Here is a 19,316-nt window from a genome sequence, read left to right on the forward strand (position 1 = left end):
ATGCCATTACCATACCATACCTTTTACCATACTATAAATACCATACAATCTGTTTACTTAGATTAATTTGTTTTAAAATTAGTTAAGATGTTGTCAATGATTGCATAGAGGGATGAATGGATGTATCCAGTACATCCATTCATCCCTCCATGCAATCATTGTTGTTAACATAAATGAGGAGGATACTTTAGATACACATAGAAAAAGAAAAATAGTCTGAAGAAATTGTTTTTTTTTAACAAATATAAAAAAAAAATCAATTTGCATAGCTGGAGTTTGTAGGCACTGCTTCACTAAGGGTCTTTCTTTTGGAATGTCTAATTTTACATTCCATAAGAATGACTGAGCATACGCAGTACACATAGGCATAGCCTGTATTTGAAAGCATTGAGATCAACTCACTAAAAGTTACCGAAAGTCATAACACGGTCTTGTGGCACATTTGCATAAATCATTGCATGCAGTAAAAAAAAGTCCAATTCACAAAAAAAAAACAAAGATTATGCAGTATTTAACGTAGACTGAAATATGTGGCATTAAATATTGCAAAAAAAAACATGCGGCAATCTGTTAAATCCAATTCACAAATGAAACAGAAAGTAAAAAAAGATGCGATATTTATCACCAGGGTTTTGCTGGCGGTATGACATGTGGTATTTTTTCAGATGCAACATGGAGGTCCCCCCCCCCCAATTCACACCATGCCCTTTTTTGGGATTTGGATTTTAGGGGAACCCCATGCCAAAATAAAAAAAAATGGCTATTTAAAAAAAAAATCAGTACCAGACCTAAGGTCCATTTTCTTTAAATTTTGCTGTGGGGTTTTTCCTTAAAATTCATACCAGACCCATAAGGCCTGGTATGGATGGTGGAAGACCCCCACACTGTTTTCTTTTCATAAGTTTTAATTGCCGGTATGTTTTGTTTACATTCAGCTGTCAGCGAAAACCCGTTGACAGCTGATGAGTCATCTGTTGTTAAAGATGCGGCAACTGGCTTCCTTAACAACCAGCTACCGTGCGATAAATTACCTCATGAAAATATGCTGTCATTACCGCAATAACCATATTTTACTGCATGAGTTATTTACCACAAATTTCTTAGTGAATTGCACATTTGAGAAAGATTTACTGCACGCGTTATTTTAACGCATTTTTTCAGTCGGTATTTAACTCATAGTGAATTGACCCCATTGTATCAATTTCATTTGTTATATTCACATTTTCTGTACACAAAATCATTACTGTTTTTTAAGCAATCCTTAATGGAAAGATCTTTCATTTTGGGAATCTTCAACAAGGATCTTAACTCCATGGTCAATCTTTCTCTGAATGCACAACGGGGCATTATAGGTACATCAACTTTAGTATAACAAGTTGTGTATGTTAATAACACTTGAGCTTTATTTGTACATTTGCTACAATAATAAGCTTTTATGGTAAAATTCAAAGAATTTTCAAAGCCTCCATAGACGTCTATGACAAAGCTTGCTTACAGCACCTGCAGCTTTTGAGAGGCTTTTATTCAGTTTTAGCTTCGCTTTGTTTTGGAGGTATTACAGCTATGAGATATCCCAGGTTTTACTGGGAGACCAACAAGCGAACCAGAAAGACGTCATCAGCAGTCATTTCCATTTCATGTGTATATTTTATGGAAGTATCTCGTGTAGATGTCACATCTGTTGTGTAGCATGGAGCAGAAGGGTTGAGAGCAGGGTCCGGACTGGAGCGGACAACTAGCAGATGGCCATGTAATGTGCACCATGGAAATGCTATAGTGGAAGCTGAGTGGAGACAAGAGAGAGAGGACTGAGCAGCAAAGGATTATCAGAAATGGAAGACCAGAGCAGGAGAAACTAGCAATGTCACACCTGGTGGGCAGCATGGGTACAAAACAGTGGGAGGTAAGAAGGGACCAGAGAGAGAAGAGGATCAGCAACCCAGATGATCAGCAAACTTGGGGGTTACTATTGATCAAGGGATCAGCAGAGCAGGGGGTTACTACAGAGCCAGGGATCAGCAAAGCTGTGAGTACTACTGAGTGGGGCATCAACAGAGCCTGGAGTACTACTGAGCAGGGTATCTGCTAAACAAGGGTACTAATAAGATTGGGATCTGCTGGACAAAGGTACCAATGCTGAACAGGGGTACTAAGGAGCTGGGGATCTGCAGAGTGGAGGTACTACTGAGCACCTTTAAAACAAATCGAAAATCAACACACACACACAGGGCATCTGTCAAGCTTCATTATAGCTTCAAAAAAGCATCACCAAAGCATCACTAGCATCACCGAAGCATCAAAAACACATAAAAAAAACATGCTGAAGCTGTAGGCGCTTTTCTGTGTGCTGAAGTTGAATCAAGTGTAAATGAACCCTTATAAATAAGCAACAGCTCCAGTTAGTCCATTAATGAGCCAACTCTCTTTGCTGAAATACAATGTTTTTGACAAACAAAAACATTGTAAAAGGGACATTATCAATCACATAAGTGGGGTAGTAACTTTGAAGCCTTTGTTTTCTGTTTTGTAGCCCCCCCCCCCTTTATTTTTATCTTGTAATCCTACCATTAACACATGTCCTATGATAGGGTAACAATGCTCACTCACAGAGACAGAAAGCAATTTAGGACTCTATGCTGCAGTGCTCTCTGTGCTCCCAATGGACTTTAGCTGAATGGGTTAACACTACTTTACCTCCATCACTCAGGGGAGTTGGTAAGCAGAAGGAGCTCAAGAGACTTGATGGTTAGCTGCATTAAATCATGGGAGATGCAGTTCGGGAAAAAAACTTTAATGAACTATTGAACTACAATTCCTAATGTGAGCCAGGTATAGAGAGAGCTGTATTTTCACAAGCTAAATACTAAGGGATTTCCTCTTTGTGGAGACAAAAGTGTTCACATCACAGCTCCTGTATGCATATCAATCTGCTACAATCCTGCAGTCATGTGCTTAGGACCAGAGTCACTCCAAGAAGATCCAGAAGTTAGCTGACATCTGAACAGCGGGGCCCCTGTTGTAATACTGCTGGGACTGGAGAGAGAACACTGCTGTCATAAATTTGTTGCTACTGACAGACACTGAGTACATAGGGACTGACCATCAATCTAGCAGCATTATTTACTGCATGCAGGCTTTACTGGTACTGTGCTTATGTGCATCACCATAAAGACTGGGCCCCCTAACGCTAGCCAGCTGAAGAACTAGGGCTAAAGACTGTTTATACTTCACAAGAACTTTGCCTATTGTCCTTAGTAAGATGTACCTCTTTAGGGGGTCTTAAGTTAATCACTGCCATTCATATAGAGTGCACCCTGAAGTGGAAAAAGTCTACTGTTTACAGAGGAGATATCACAGTATTTATTATCATTGCTGTTACTGTTTTCTAATACCATTACTTAATGCTAAATTTATGAATTACCAGGTTTATGCTAATTTAGCTGTATATATTTCCATTCTATGCTGCTATAGACTAGTGAACCTATTATCTAGTAAACTGTGATTGACCTAATGTTTTACTTACTTGTTTATGGGCATACTAGTATTTACTGCAACCAGTGAATATATATTGGGTTAATTTACCACTAACCAGTCTAAAGTTGGCTTTTTCATACTCATCCTTAGTTGTTTGCAGGGTATCTATATTATTGCTTCCACTAGCAAGTGGCTCCTGTGGGGGTAGCGCTACACACAAATAATTGCACTGCTCAAAGTTCTGTTGAACTGCTCCTTAGGTCCTGTTATTGCATTAGATGCTGGCCCTCATAGCTCGTCCCTCTCGGCATATGTAGCAATAAAGTAAAGGCAAGGCAGCAGGAGGAAGAAGAAGACTATGTTTAAGCCCAGTTGGGGTCAAATGTGTCCATTGGGCATGGTGGAGAACGTGTATTGGAAGTCAGCTACATTGCATAAAGAGCTATGGTGTAATTTAAACAGGTGTGGTTTGACCTTCAGTAGTACATATGGAGGAGCAGTGTTGTTAATATAGAATTTGACTGCAGTAAACCCTTCCTTTTGTTCCATATGGGTGGGTTGTTTTGTAGCTGGGTAACAGTGCAAAAAAGGCAGAGAGCACAGATAATTAATTAATAGCTCACTAGATTTCTGAAAGGATAAGCAGGTATTTTGTGCACTATATTAAACAGAGATAGCACACCACTTTAATTTGCATATTTAATAGCTAAAATGAAGCAAATAAGAGAAGTTCATTTTTACAGTTTACTTACACTTTAAGAAGTTTATGGCACTAACAGATATCACTTTTGTCAGATGCAACAGTATACATCAATCATCCATAATTTTATGGCCACTGACAGGTTAAGTGAATAACATTGGTTATCTCATTACAATGGCATCTGAACGTTGGTGGCATCTGAATGTTGTTCCTGAAGTTGAAAGCAGGAAAAAAAAAGGCTTCACAGTTTGTTGTGTATGGGACTGTGAAGCCTCAGATCATTCAGGGTGTCCATGCTGACTCGTGGCCATGGAGCAACGGATGAAGGTGCCCTGGTCTGATGAATCACATTTTGATTCATACCATGTGGATGGCTTGGTGTGTGCGCATCGTTTACCTGAGGAAGGGATGGTACCAGGAAGCAGTTTGGGAATAAGGCAAGCCGGTGGAGGCAGTGTGATGCCTTGGGCAATACCATGCTGAGAAATCTTGGTCCTGCCATTCATATGGATGTTGCTTTGACACGTACCACCTACCCGACCAAGTACACCCCTTCATGGAAACGGTATTCCCTGCTGGCAATGGCCTCTTTCAGCATAATAATGCAACATGTCACACTGCAAAAATGGTTCAAGAATGGTTTTAGGAACACAACAATGCATTTGGGGTGTTGAATGGGCCTCCAAATTCTCCAGATCTCAATCCAAATGAATATTTATAAGACTTAAATGATCTGTTACTAATGGCTTGGTGCCAGATGCCACAGAACACCTTGAGAGGTCTAGTAGAGTCCATGCCTTGTTGGGTTAGGACAATTTTGGTGGCCAAAGTAGGAACTACTCAATATTGGGTGTGTGCAGGGGCGGACTGACCATTTGGAAACTCGGGCAGTGCCCGAGGGCCCGGGGTCAGTAGGGGGCCCCATGAGATGCCCCTGGTACCTTTTTCATAGGCTTTTTTGAGTTTGGGCAAGGACACAGGGGCCCCATGATCCCCTATTGCCCGGGAGCCCCATGAGTTGTCAGTCCACCCCTGGGTGTGTGATAATATAGTTATGTCTGTTCAGTGTATATTACATCTAATAATTACAGGGCACAGTGCTACTAGAAGTGGCTAACCAGTAAAAACCAAATAATAGATACATTAATAAAAAACGTGTCTCTACACGCAGTCCCTGGTTTCCGAACATGATAGGGTTTGTAGGTTTGTTTTTAAGTTGAATTTGTATGTAAATTGGAACAGGTACATTTTGTGTAGGTCCAGCCAAGTGTAGCTCCAGCCAAAAAAAAACGTTTTTTGGATAACATAGAGAAGGTTAACACCCTTGTAATGTTTGTTTCGCTGTCTGTGCCTTTTCAGAAAATTTCACCTCACTTTCTGTCCCTGTGGCAATCAGATTTTGAAAATTTTGGGTTGTCCTGGAAACAAGGATTGATAATAAACTTTCAGTGGAGACACCTTTTTCCCATGATAACTCTTACAGGAGTGAATTTCCCTTCCTAGGGGTAGATTTCCTCTCACTTCTTGTTTCTCCCTCCATTGGTAAGTACGAGTCATTCGTAACTCGAATGTTCATAACTCAGGGACTGCCTGTATTCATTCTATATAAAATATTCCCCAAACACAGTCAATGTATATATTTAATAGTGATTGTGATTCTTATCCTAGTGAAAAATACATTATCCAGTGAAAATACATTAAAATATAGTTACACTGAATATATAAAAGTGTGTGTCTATTCATAGGAACCACTCTGCTCTAGTGACCAATACGTATAATATATAAATTCAAAAGTGAATAGCTATTTTAAAGTGTAGTCAGTGCAGTCCATCCATTGTAAAAAATGTCATAACATAGCAATGCCCATAACACTGAACAGCAAGCCGAATCATCAGGAGACCATATTTATCATTTTAAGTAATCAGAGCTCCCGTGCATGTGCATTAGTAATAGAATTACCCAGCAAGAATAATAATCACTGCAATTCCTTTCTAATTTATATAAATATACACTTTTGTAAATGCATTATAATGATTTAAACTGTGTACGGATTAAAAAACATGAACTCACATAATGATACTCATTATTTTTCTATAAAGTACATGAAATTGTTCAGCCACAAAGATGTATAGTCATGGGTTTGCACACAGAAAAAGTAATGTGTAAAGGTATGTCGCTGAAATTTCAGCTTGTATATGATGATATTGATAATGTGGGCTCTGCTGACTGGGCTACTCTTTGACCCTCTTGCACTGTAGACAACATAGAGAGGATTTTTAACCACTTCCAGTCTGGGCCAGTTCTGACTTTCCTCTCCTACATGTAGAAATCATAATTTTTTGCTGGAAACCTACTTGGAACCTCCAAACTGTATATACAGTTGTGTTCAAAATAATAGCAGTCTGACATCACTAACCTGATCAATCACTGTTTTTGGTAGAAATTATATTTCTACATGGCAAATAATTTACTAGCAGGTGTAGTAGAGTAATAGAAATCTAACAGACCCAACAGTCATGACATGCATGCTGCTGATTCTGTGTAATTGAATCACTAATTGAAAGGGGCATGTTCAAAATAATAGCAGTGTGGAGTTCTATCAGTGAGGTCATTCATTCTTTGAAAAACAGGTGGCAATTATTGCCCTTATTTAAGGAAGCAAATGTTGTACATGCTGGTTACAGTGCATTTCTCTGTGAAATTCTGAGGAAAATGGGTCATTCCAGACGTTGTTCAGAAGAACAGCGTACTTTGATTAAAAAGTTGATTGGAGAAGGGAAAACATATAAAGAAGTGCAGAATATGATAGGCTGCTCAGCTAAAATGATCGCAAATGCTTTAAAATGGCAACCAAAACCTGAAAGACGTGGAAGAAAGTGAAAAACTACCATTCGAATGGATAGAAGAATAGCCAAAATGGCAAGGACTCAGCCAACAATCAGCTCCAGGAAGATCAAAGAAGATCTAAAGTTACCTGTGAGTACTGTTACAATTAGAAGACGCCTATGTGAAGCCAAGATATCTGCAAGAAGCCCCCGCAAAGTCCCACTGCTGAAAAAAAGACGTGCTGAAGAGGTTACAATTTGCAAAAGAGCACATTGACTGGCCTAAAGAGAAATGGTGCAACATTTTGTGGACTGATGAAAGAAAGATTGTTCTTTTTGGGACTAGTAGCCGGAGACAGTTTGTCGGATGACCCCCAAACACTGAATTCAAGCCACAGTACACTGTGAAGACAGTGAAGCATGGTTGCGCAAGCATCATGATATGGGGATGTTTCTCATACTACGGTGTTGGGCCTATTTATCGCATACCAGGGATCATGGATCAGTTGGAATACATCAGAATATTTGAAGAGGTCATGCTGCCTTATGCTGAAGAGGAAATGCCCTTGAAATGGGTGTTCCAACAAGACAACCACCCCAAACACACCAGTAAATGTGCAACATCTTGGTTCCAGACCAACAAGATTGACGTTATGGAGTGTCCAGCCCAATCCCCGGATCTTAATCCAATAGAAAACTTGTGGGGTGACATCAAAAATGCAGTTTCTGAGGCAAAACCAAGAAATAGAGAAGAACTGTGGAATGTAGTCCAATCATCCTGGGCTGGAATACCTGTTCACAGGTGCCAGAAGTTGGTTGACTCCATGCAACACAGATGTACAGCAGTTCTCAGAAACAGTGCTTATACAACTAAATATTAATTAAGTGATTCAAAGGAAAGCAAAATCTTCAAACATTTTTCAGTTTATATAGTGAATGTTTGTTGAATGTACAAACACTGCTATTTTTTTGAACAGTCTAATATTCACTTTTCTTCAATTTTTTTAGAGGAACAACACAAATTTGATATATTTTTCTTCATGTTTTGATGTGGAATAGAATGTGTAGTGTTCCCAATGTATTTGTGTGTATGGCAATGAAAGCTATTAGAAGGATTTTGAGCTTTATTCTCTTTCATTTAACACACTGCTATTATTTTGAACACAACGCTATATACATATATATATATATATATATATATATATATATATATATATATAGATATATAGATGTAGATATTATGCAGAGACCCTAGAGAATAAAATGGTTGATGATTCATGTTTTTATGTCGCACAATGTTTGCCTAGTAGTTTTTCAAACACTTTTTTAAAACTTTTTTTGGGAAAATAATACAATTTAATGAATTTCATTGTGCAAAAACGAAATATAATACCCAGTTGTTTGGTAAAATATAAATTATAGTTTTATGCTGAGTAAATAGATACCAAACATGTTACAATTTGATATTGAGTATGCCTGTGGAACGGCACCAAACTATGGTGCCTAAAAATCTTCATAGGGGATGCTATAAAAGCCTTTACAGGTTACCAATTTGGAGTTACACAGGAGATGTGCCACTAGAATTATTTCTCTGGTTCTGACATTCGCGGAAAGCCTTACATGTGTGGTGCGATCGCCTTTTACATATGTGTGTGGGAATGGCGAATGTGTTCACCTTTGCACTTGAGCATGGGGGGAATGGGGCTCTTTAAATTTTTTTTTCATTTTATTATTATTATTATTTTTTTAGTCCACTTTATTGCTTATCACAAGGGATAAACAAAATCCCTTGTGAATGTGTTTGCCTTTGCACGTGAGCATGGGGGGAATGGGGCTCTTTAAAAAAATTATTTCCATTTTATTATTATTATTATTTTTTTTTTTTTAGTCCACTTTATTGCTATCACAAGGGATAAACAAAATCCCTTGTGATAGCAATAAGTATGACAAGTCCTCTTTATGGAGAAATCTGGGGTCTTTTAGATCCCAGATCTTTCTTTTGGCCTCCAGTGCAGCTGATGAGACACAGATGAGACTAGTAACCATCCAGTAAATACAGAACCAAGTTCTCATCACTTCCTGTTTCTGGCATCCCAAAGTGGGAGGAACAATATCAGTTTCTGTCAATGTTTGCCCGAAGCTGGATGCCGCTGGTCGCATCCTTACCGGGCTCCATGATCAGAGAGCTTGGTAAAGGAGGCAAAGTTGGGAGGGGGGATCCCATTCCACCGCCTGTAAAAGTAATCGAGGAGCTGTTTAATCGCTCAGATTACTTTTATTAAAAAAAGAATCGCTGGTATAACCACTTCAACAGTAGGCTGTTTATATACGGCCTAAGGAAGGGAAATGGTTAAAGCATATGTGTTATTTTGCTGCTCACTAGTCCTTGGTGTAGTGGGGGAATTTGTTTTCTTCTTATTTCAAGCTTCTTTTTCTTCATTTTCACCTGGTAATCCTGCAAATAACACACTTCATGTCCCTGGCTGGCTATGTCACTTCTCCACTGTATATATGGAGGGAGCCATGGTTGTCACTCTACGTTGCTCTAATGCTATGAAATCTCAAATTGTTATCCTTTCTTCTTCTCCATTACATGGGGGACAAGACAATTGGTAGATTACAGAAGATAGCTAGATAGGAAGGAATTCTTATGTGTAGCTTACAGGCTCAACAGGTGCTTTTTGTAATTTCTGACAATGTTCTTAACTTGAAAAAAAAAGAAATCCAAGACAGCCAGCACATCTAAAACTATAAACAGGAATATATAGAATTTTTGTTCTTTGGTTTAGTTATTCTTTAATGCTCTGGACAAAACAAGTCCCTCCCCTGAGGTATGCATCATCATCTTTTTCAATAGATAAATGGATCATAAACTAAACTATCATATCAAACATGGCAGTTTCACATTTAATATTTTATATCATACAAGCAGAAATACATTGCATACCTTTATCCCGGCAGACAGGGCCAGGGCTTTCTTGTAGTAATGAATGGCCTCCTCCAAATTACCTAGGCAGAAATAGGTGGCACCCAGCCCTTCGTTGACATGACACTGCCTCAGAGGATCACCTGTCAATACACAGGGCATTATATGAAACCAGTAATGATAATTTTGTTAAGCATAATTGAATATATAGTTTTATGGCACAAAAAGTAACAGTGGATAAATGTCTATTACATATCATGCACAACTTTAACATGCCAATCAGGTGTACTTCAGTGAGAGAGGTGTGCTGATAGGAGAACACAGCATATTGACAGATGGATGAGCTAATCAGTGTGTTTTTCTGTCTTCACTGTCCAATCACAGGAAGAGGGCAGGGAGGGGACCTGTAAAACCTCAAAAGAGAGGTCTTTACTGTGGAGCAGAGCTTTGTAGATCTCAGGACTGGATGGACATAAATGCAAATCATACAGCAGATACAATAGCTCTCATATACTGTATGTACTGCATTTCAACTGTGTATTTAGTTCTTTGCCTAAAGTTCAATACCAACTTGAAGCAAAACTTCCTGCTCAGTGTCATTAGTACAGTGTCAGAGCTTTTTATCAGCATGTATGTTTTTTCTTTTCAAACTTGTCGGTCTTTTTTTGTTTATATCTCAAAAAATAAAAATTGCCGGGGTGATCAAAAACCACCAAAAGAAAGCTCTATTTGTAGGGAAAAAAATAACATAAATTTCATTTATGTACGGCGTTGCATGACTGTGCAATTGCCAGTTAAAATAAAGCAACGCAATATCACAAAAAATTACCTGGTCAGGAAGGGGGGTAAATCCTCTGGAGAGCAAGTGGTTAAAAAAACAAAAACAAATATAATTTAAAAAAAAAAGGAAAAACAGTAAGGAGCTTGGATTCATATACTGTAATTTGCATGCTGCATTAAATACCACCAAGCATGTGTGAAAATATTGGAAGCTCTCATGAACTTAAGATGGCTGGAGTCCAATGTCAAGAACAACAGAATGAAAAAAAACTTGCAGTGAATATGTTGGACTTCTTTGCAGGATACATTTATACAGCGAGGCTGAAGGATGGCTCATGCTGCTTTGCTATGAAGTCTGTGCAACGGATATCTTATTCTAGCCATTCCAAAGGGAGATTCACAATCATTTACTATTGATCCAAATCAGTATGAAGTTGTATCTGCTGAGGATTTGCTCAGCCTGGCCTGCGACTGTTCCTGAATAAAAATTGTATTAGACCTAGAGAGTCTTATTTGAAAGCGCCTCTTTTCGTTTTCTCTGAAACTACTCAATGAGTCATGGAAATTGTATGTGACATTTGTGATGTGAATGGACTTAGTTTACTCTTCAGTCACAAAAGCTTTACTTCCATTTAAACAGGTGTTGCAAGGGTATATCTCTTGTAATGATTAGTTGTGGAAAAAGACAGGTTTCATTAGCCTACTGTTAACATTTTTTAAATGCTTTTTAGCCAAATGGCTTGTTGATAGATTGCTAGTTTACTTGATACAGCCATCATGTTCTGTAGCAGACTACAAAGGACATATCTGACTATTCTAAATGTTTCAGATGAGATTCAAGCATTTATTCTCGACTACAAAGTTTGTTTAGTAGATGTGCGTCTAATATAACCATATGTTTAGCTCAGAGGCAAACTATCGTATAAAGTCTGCTTAGGTAGTTGTTCCACTCATATTATAAAATGCCGTTTTGGGCACAGCTAAAACCATTCAGGCAGGGGCGGACTGATCATTTGGAAACTCGGGCACTGCCCGAGGGCCTGGGGTCAGTAGGGGGCCCCATGAGATGCCCCTGGTACCTTTTTCATAGGCTTTTTTGAGTTTGGGCAAGGACACAGGGGCCCCATGATCCCCTATTGCCCGGGGGCCCTATAAGTTGTCAGTCCGCCCCTGCATTCAGGTCATTTTCTTTCTTCCCACATAGAAAGAACTTAGTTCATAATGTTGTAAAGTGGATATACCACTTTCTTTAACTCTTGGAGTGAGGATAAAACTGCTTTGAAAGAGACATTGAAATATATACTTGTTTCTTTACAAATCAATATGCTTTTCTTCAGATTTCTTCAGTATTACACTCTGTAGGGTATTGGCCTACTTATTACATGATTGTATGGGTTGAAAAACATATGCTCCTCATGGGGTTGATTTACTAAAGGCAAATTGACTGAGCACTTTGCAAGTGCAGTTGCACTCCGCAAGGACATTTGCTCCATAGCTTAGTAAATGAGGGGTAGCTCTGCTGACTTCCACCATCCAATCATGTGCATGCAAAAATGCTTTTTAATAAATTTTCCTAAACTCTGGAGAAAATGCAACGTGGAGCTTGCAAAGTGCACAGTCTATTTGCCTTTAGTAAATCAACCCCATAACAAGCGTTTCACAAATATCATCTGCTGCAATAATATTTACCCCCCACACACACACACACACAATGTTAAGATTCTCCAAAACCACAAACAGGTTATTACCATACAAACTCCTCCACATATTTAAAACCCTGCTGTCCCTGTAGCATTGGGGAAAAAAACATCTACAGCATAATTGCATAAAATCATTTTGAAAACCTCCTGTGTTTTGTCATCGGTAATAGTATTTCTAACCTTTGTTTCTTTCCTAGCCTCAGCCAAAGTATTTAAAATATGCTGAACCCAACACACTGTTTGATATTGGAATTCATGGCTTGGAAACGGGCTGTTCTATTTGCCCATCTAATATTACAGTACATTAATACCAGCACTTTTCTGTAGTTTTCTCTACTGTTATCCTATTCCCAGCGCAGCAACCATTCCCATGGTCGTTAAGAGACATATTTTGAACCATAAAATATACCCCTGAATTTATATTCCCAATATCAAACAATCAGGTGTATTTATTTGGGTGTCTTAGCTCAACTTGCATCCCTGACTTATTTTTCTACTTCTATTTGAGTGGCTCAGCTACCTGTCTTGCTCATCTACACTAGCTCATTCGCTAGATCCAACCGGTGCCTTCTCAGTACTTTCCTGCAGGAGGCTAGGTATTCATTTAGATCCAGGACCAGGTAAGCACCAAGTGCAGTAATATTAATCTGCAAATGTCCATCAGTGCACAAAACATTTAAGGTTACAATAGTAAAACAGAATTACCAAGGTGTCCCATTCATTTTATATTGAACTGTATTGATCTCCCATGTTAAACTCTACAGTCTTAGTACCCAAAAATATACTTTTGCAAGTTGTAAACCTCACTACTCTCAGCGAACTCCTCCTGTAACGGCAGGACTTCTGTTACCATCCAATACTCACCTGATCTCTGGCTGTTACCCAAAGAATTTCCAATTCAGCAATGCAGTTCACTCCAATTACAGGTTAATTGAGGCCCGCAATCATCCAACTCAATTCCTGTGAGCTCAGGCTTTCAAGGTTTCACCTACCACCCAGGACATAATGGAGAATGCAGAAAGTCATTCCGCATCATTATGTGGCACCATTCTCTGAAGCATTTAGGATCTGCCCACCACCAGAGAAAGTAGAGGTGGATCTGTAATGTCATAACCAGATCAAAAACACATAGAAAATAGGTATGTTTTATACAAGCCAGTTCATATTGGATTCTGAATATTTCTATAATTTTCATCTTGCAGGCATTATGTTTACCTTTTCAGTTTGCTTTCCCTAGTTTGTCTGAGGACAACTCTTGTAGGTAAGAGCCAAAGTCTCTTGAGATCTTACGATTGTAGACCTTGTAATTGACAGAAATAATGTAATAATACACATTGGGAGGAACTCATTAAAGCAATTACAACACTTTTCTTGTGTTATTGCTCCTTTAAAATAGACCTAATTCTGAAAAGCCGTGTCAGAGTTTAATTAGAAGATCTGACACTTGTGCCAGATTCAGGTAGTTGTTATTTATGTCACTTAAAGAAATTGTTGGTAAGGCTGTGACAGATTAAAAAATAATTAATGCCAGTTCGCAGATAAGCTAACTGGTGATAATTGGGACCAACTTAGCATACAGAGAGAAGACATTTTGTGCTGGGAAGCTGTCATGAATGTGGCAGCTTCCCACATGGGACTTCTTGGTTGCTATAAAGCTGGCTAGGTTGCTTGGATGCTGTTGTCTGCACAGCCTACAGTGTCCTAGGTATCAAGGGGTGGAATATGCACTAAAGAGGGACCCCCACCCCAAGTAACAGATTCATGTACCTCTTCTTGACAGGTACACAACTTTGTCGCCTGTACCAACATTTTAATATGGAGGAGCAAAAGAATTCTAAAGACTGTCTACGACACTCTTTAGGAATTGCAGGTATTGTCTTTTAGCCCCTAAGTAATCATAACAGTCTTAAGCACCAAGCTCTGTAGCTGTTTACTTTTCTCTTTACTGCAAGTTCCTGTTATATGATACTGTTATGTACACTCAGAGTGCGTTATTTTAAAATGAGGTCAGGAACTTGGCAAGCAGCAACTAACTGGCTCTCAGGTAAAATAAGAGTGATGAAGACTCCAATAATCTCTTGATGTACCGGAAGCAGGTATTGTGTCTAGTGGTAAAAGCTCTATGAAGAACTGAGAAGCACTCTGTTTTGTGTGCTTCTGTAATGTTATTACATTGGGCATTGTGTCTGATTATATAACTTATCATAATTAATTTTGCAAAAAGTTTAGGGACTGATGGGAAGGTTGTGTGGCATAGGCCACCAGAAAATACAAAGCTAAAATGGCATGAAACTTTTGGGAGGAAACTTTCACCCAGATTTGAAAATGTCTGTTAATCTCTGAATCATAAATTGGCCAGACCTGGGCCTTTAAATCTTTAATGTATTAGTTAACATTTCTTAGTGAAGGATACACCAACAGTTCATAAATTCCCTACCCTCTGGGTTACTGCTCCAGGACTGGGAGGAAGAGCTCAGTTGCCAATCAAAGTAAGGCTGGTGATCTTAGGGGTTGCACACTTTAAATGACTTAATGCGTAAAGTTAGCATTTATTTTGCTCATCAAAAAGGCCTTTCAAATTCAGGTGATACTATTACAAATGAATAATTTCAAGTGATAATAATTCACAGGTGAAAATTTTCACACTTTATTATGCAGAAAATGTTTCCTTTTTTGAAGAATCAAATCATACTGTGAAAGGTGGTTTTGCCTCTAGACCTTTCACTTCACGTTTGTGTTAAAAATTAGAACAATATGGAAATTAGGGTCTACATGTACATAGTTAAGATATAGTAAGTCTTTTTTAAGGCTTTAAAAGCAAGAGATATAAAAAATGAAGAAACATATCCTTTACATAGGTTAGATTATTAATCATACTGCACTCAGTATTAGTTTCATTTCGTATGGAACATTTCTTAAAATAAACTTTGTCATCATACTTTAAAAAAAGAGAGACTGCTGCCAGGTATATAGTGAGGTGCAGGTACCTAGAGGTGCCTGAACATATCTGATATAGCCTCCAATTTCTTATCAATATGCCTGAATGCTGGACAGTTTTTACAGACAATCCTCCACTATTTCTTGGTAGTATCAAAGCTTGCCCATCTATTCCTGCCTGCTGCACATGCCTATTGGACAGTGAAGTGGATCATCATTTTGATGGGCCACTAGGAATGTGGGGGTTAACTTATAAGCAATCTCAACCCCACCAAGAAGTGTGGGGGCATTACCCTTCAGATCAGTCTGATATTCAGCCATAAATACAAGGACCTGAAGGCTGAGGAAGAGATGGGTGCCTGCACCTTCTGTTAGACAACAGTTTAGGACCTGTGTCAGCAGGTTTGGGCTTGTGCCGATGGGCAAACACACTGTGCTTTCAGAAACATTCCTTGTGTATTTGACATCGGATTGAGCTGTTTCTGAGATTATTCAGAATGCATTGGCAGGTGTATTCTGTAGTTGATCTTCCTCTCCTCTGCATCAGCCTGCTTCAAGTTGCTTTGCTTTCCCATTGACTTAATACAAAATTAAGCAAATAAAAGTCCATGGGGGGGGGGCTTCTGATTTGTTTAAGTAGAGTGACAAATTTTAAAAACTGGCGATATTTACAAGATTCACTTAAAAAGGGCATAGTCATTCTGGATAGCAGTAAAGATCTGACACAGTGTTCTAACCTTTTGCTTCTGTGTCCAAAACTAAGGAAAAAAAAGATTTTTCTGGGCTTACATTAGCGACGACGCATAATAATGCCCAATGCATTCCGATTTTTAGTGAAACTAAGGATCTACCCTTGTTAGGTATGCCTAGTGTGTGGAAGGGAGCATTATGTAAGCTATATTCAGTAAGCAGTCCAACATTCGTTTGATATTTTACCTGCATCCACAAATGCTAGGAGTGCCTGAAGGTAATAAAACTCTGCCATTTCATAGTTCCTTAGCTGGCTATAGGCAAAAGCCAAGTTACATAGACATTGCCCTTGGGCATTTCTTTCACCTAGAGAACCTGAAACACATAAAGATACCAATGCTATGATACAGGTCCACAGGAAACAAAAGATGAACTAGAATATCTAAAAGGGATATGGTAAACATAACTTGAAACAAACAGTTCCACAAGTAGGGTAGGACAATAAAATAGATATATTTATTATAAGACATAATACTGCATTTCAAGAAATTAGTAAAACAAGTGTTAAAATAAATATAAAAAATATGTAATTTTTTTATATATTCAATTTTTTTTTTAAACACTCGAATATCTTTGTAGATGTATGCCAAAATGTATTCTGTTACATGTCTTTGGACAAAAAACCCAAATAAGTGTATATTAAATGGTTTGTGTGAAGGTTATAGCATCTACAAACTATGGAATATATATCTGAAAATGGATCAAACCTGATGTACTGATGGCCCATCTCAAATACCCCCCAAATTACCCCTCTTTTGAAAGTAGACAGTCCAAGGTATAAAGTAGGAGACATGGCAAGTTTTTTGAAGTTGTAATTTGTTCTCACAATTTTTTCAGAAAATGATGAAATTTATTTCATTTCTTCATTTTCCGAACAAATTGTGTTTTTTTCACAATTTGTTTTTTTACATACTGTCACCAGTGCAGTACATCAGCGTCATATGACTGATTTGTTGGGATCAGGGATACTGACTGGTGACAGTATGTTAAAAAAAAAAACTAAAAAATGTTTTAAATAATTTTAATTTATATTTTTAAAGCAGAAATGTGGGTAAAAATGTTTTTAAACCATGCAGTTGGACTGTGCCTGCACTGCATGAGTTAACTGCTTATTGTTATCTAGGGGTGATAACATTGAAAATATACTTACCGAATCCACTGCTTCTTGATGTGCAAGGTCAGTCCCTGCTGCTTCTGCCCCCCTGCACACTAGTGGTCTTGTGAATGGACTGTTCCCAACGTCATCCCGCCCATAGACCAGCTCTGGGCTGGAGGACAGTCCACCGCTGGACTTGGGGGAGCACCGTTTTCTGGGGGATCGGAGGACAGGGTAGGTATAGCTCTTCCCTAAACCCCTGGACAAAACAAGCAGTTTTCCCATGCAGTGCGGCCATGGAGTTCTGCTTTAAATCTATTTTCCGTAGAAATATGTAGTAGTATGGTGAATGAGTGTTAGAAATCCTTGTGCGCAAAGCTGGTTACTGGCAGGATCAGCATGTAAAAAATAATGAAAGGAGGTCTGATAAAAAAGAAAGCTAATGCAGACACCTCATGTTAAGACTAATAGGCTTCAATATAATATGTTTCTTTTCCTGTGTTTAAACACAGTGCAAGATAATTGTAGTATAACTAATGATAAATAAAAGTTTCCTTTGCCTATGCCTCCTACAGCAACAGGCCTACTGTGTCTAATGGTAAATCCAGTCCTGACTCAATCAATAGGTGGTCCTAATTGCTATCAGAACAACTCTTTGACAGTGGAGTGAGAATCAGCACAGCCTTGATCCATTTCAATTGCTTTTATCTGTGCACATGATCAGTGTAGTAGTTTACTTGTTCCATAGTCTTACCATTTAGCTTATTCAATAAAGCAACCTCAGGAACAAATATTTACACAATGAAGTAACCATAACAATCATAATTTTTCACCATACTTTTGTCAAATTGCTAAAATGTGAATTTTTATTGGTTACTGTTGTTTTATGTTGGATGAAACTAAAGAGCATCTTTTGAGGGTTTGAGTTTTCCAAAGTGAATGATGATCAATCCTTGTGCAAATACATTAGAGTAGAATTTTCTGTTTAATCTCTCAAGCCAATGGCTGCTAAAGAATTAAATATAATTTATATGCAAATAGATACTGTATAAAAGAAAAAAACAGAAAAAATTACTGTTATTTTAGTAATGACTACAGATTAGGTATAGAAATTTACACTCCTTTCCGTTTGTATCTGGAAGTTGGATGGTTGCAGCCAGCTGAAATGTATTTATTTCCGAACATATAATTCCATTTTTAGCGGTAGTAAATCACTTTAAAACCATAATATAAAACATTGTTTATCGTCCAGTTACTCAACTAAAAGGAAAGAGCTATCTAATGGAAATATGGATTGATCTGGAAGACTGCTCTAATTAATACACGTAATGAATATGATACCTTACCATACATATCTGCTGCTTCTGCATGACTCCGGAGAGATTTTTCATATTGGTAAAGAGCATTGTCAACAGCTCCCAGGTTCTGCAGTAATACAGCCATTTTTCTTATAGAAAATTGTTTTCCGCTACACAGATTCAGACTTTCTGTAAAGCACTTTTCAGCTTCACTAAAACATTTCAATTCAGCGTAATGAAGGCCAACATGGTTATAAAGTGTTCCTAAAAACAAAAGGCAGAAAGAATAAAGCATGCTCTTGTGTATCAGGGCAGAACTGAGACGAGAACCAAAGTATGCTCAGCATATCCATGTCAAACTAAGGTTATTGGCTGGAGACACAATAATCTGGAAAACTGGAAATGTAATGGCATGGCTTAAATAGGAAGGTCATGGGCGGAGGAAGGAGTCAAGATTCTCCAGAAACAACATAGAAAGTAGGTTTGTCCAAAGGATCAGTCAGGGAGCTCTTTGGCATTTCAGGTAGCTCAGCAAAGAGTTGCTGTTAGATGCAGGTCATGATCTATGGATCTTATGGAATATACCAACGCTGCCAGATGCTAAATATGAAAATACTAACCAAGAATTTATATTTCTAATTTTTGTGAAACATATGTCATTCCTTATATTAAAGAGGCATACAGTAGACACACATACTGTTACAAAAGCATTCATGTGGGTTTATCTGAAATACTCTGCTGAGTTTCAGCACCAGATTCACCTTCCCAAAAAGGAATCCTACATATTAGAGACAGCTTAGAGAAAGACAACTAAACATAAATGAAAATTA

The 19,316-nt window shown here is 38.2% G+C and overlaps 1 protein-coding gene across 1 annotated transcript in view; it reads right to left on the minus strand.

The window, feature by feature from the left end:
• Positions 1 to 19,316, minus strand: part of LOC149470032 (uncharacterized) — a 179,472-nt gene that overhangs the window by 124,674 nt on the left and 35,482 nt on the right. Inside the window, exons 3-5 of the mRNA XM_089667711.1 lie at positions 18,535 to 18,750; positions 16,279 to 16,407; positions 9,947 to 10,068 (exon numbers count right to left, since the gene is read on the minus strand). Coding sequence (XP_089523837.1) covers positions 9,947 to 10,068; positions 16,279 to 16,407; positions 18,535 to 18,750 — 467 coding nt within the window. The remainder of the gene's footprint in view (positions 1 to 9,946; positions 10,069 to 16,278; positions 16,408 to 18,534; positions 18,751 to 19,316) is intronic.

The sequence above is a fragment of the Staurois parvus genome, unplaced genomic scaffold (assembly GCF_062004578.1).
Source record: "Staurois parvus isolate SC_StPar_1 unplaced genomic scaffold, SC_StPar_1.0 ptg000054l, whole genome shotgun sequence".
NCBI classification, from domain to species: domain Eukaryota; kingdom Metazoa; phylum Chordata; class Amphibia; order Anura; family Ranidae; genus Staurois; species Staurois parvus.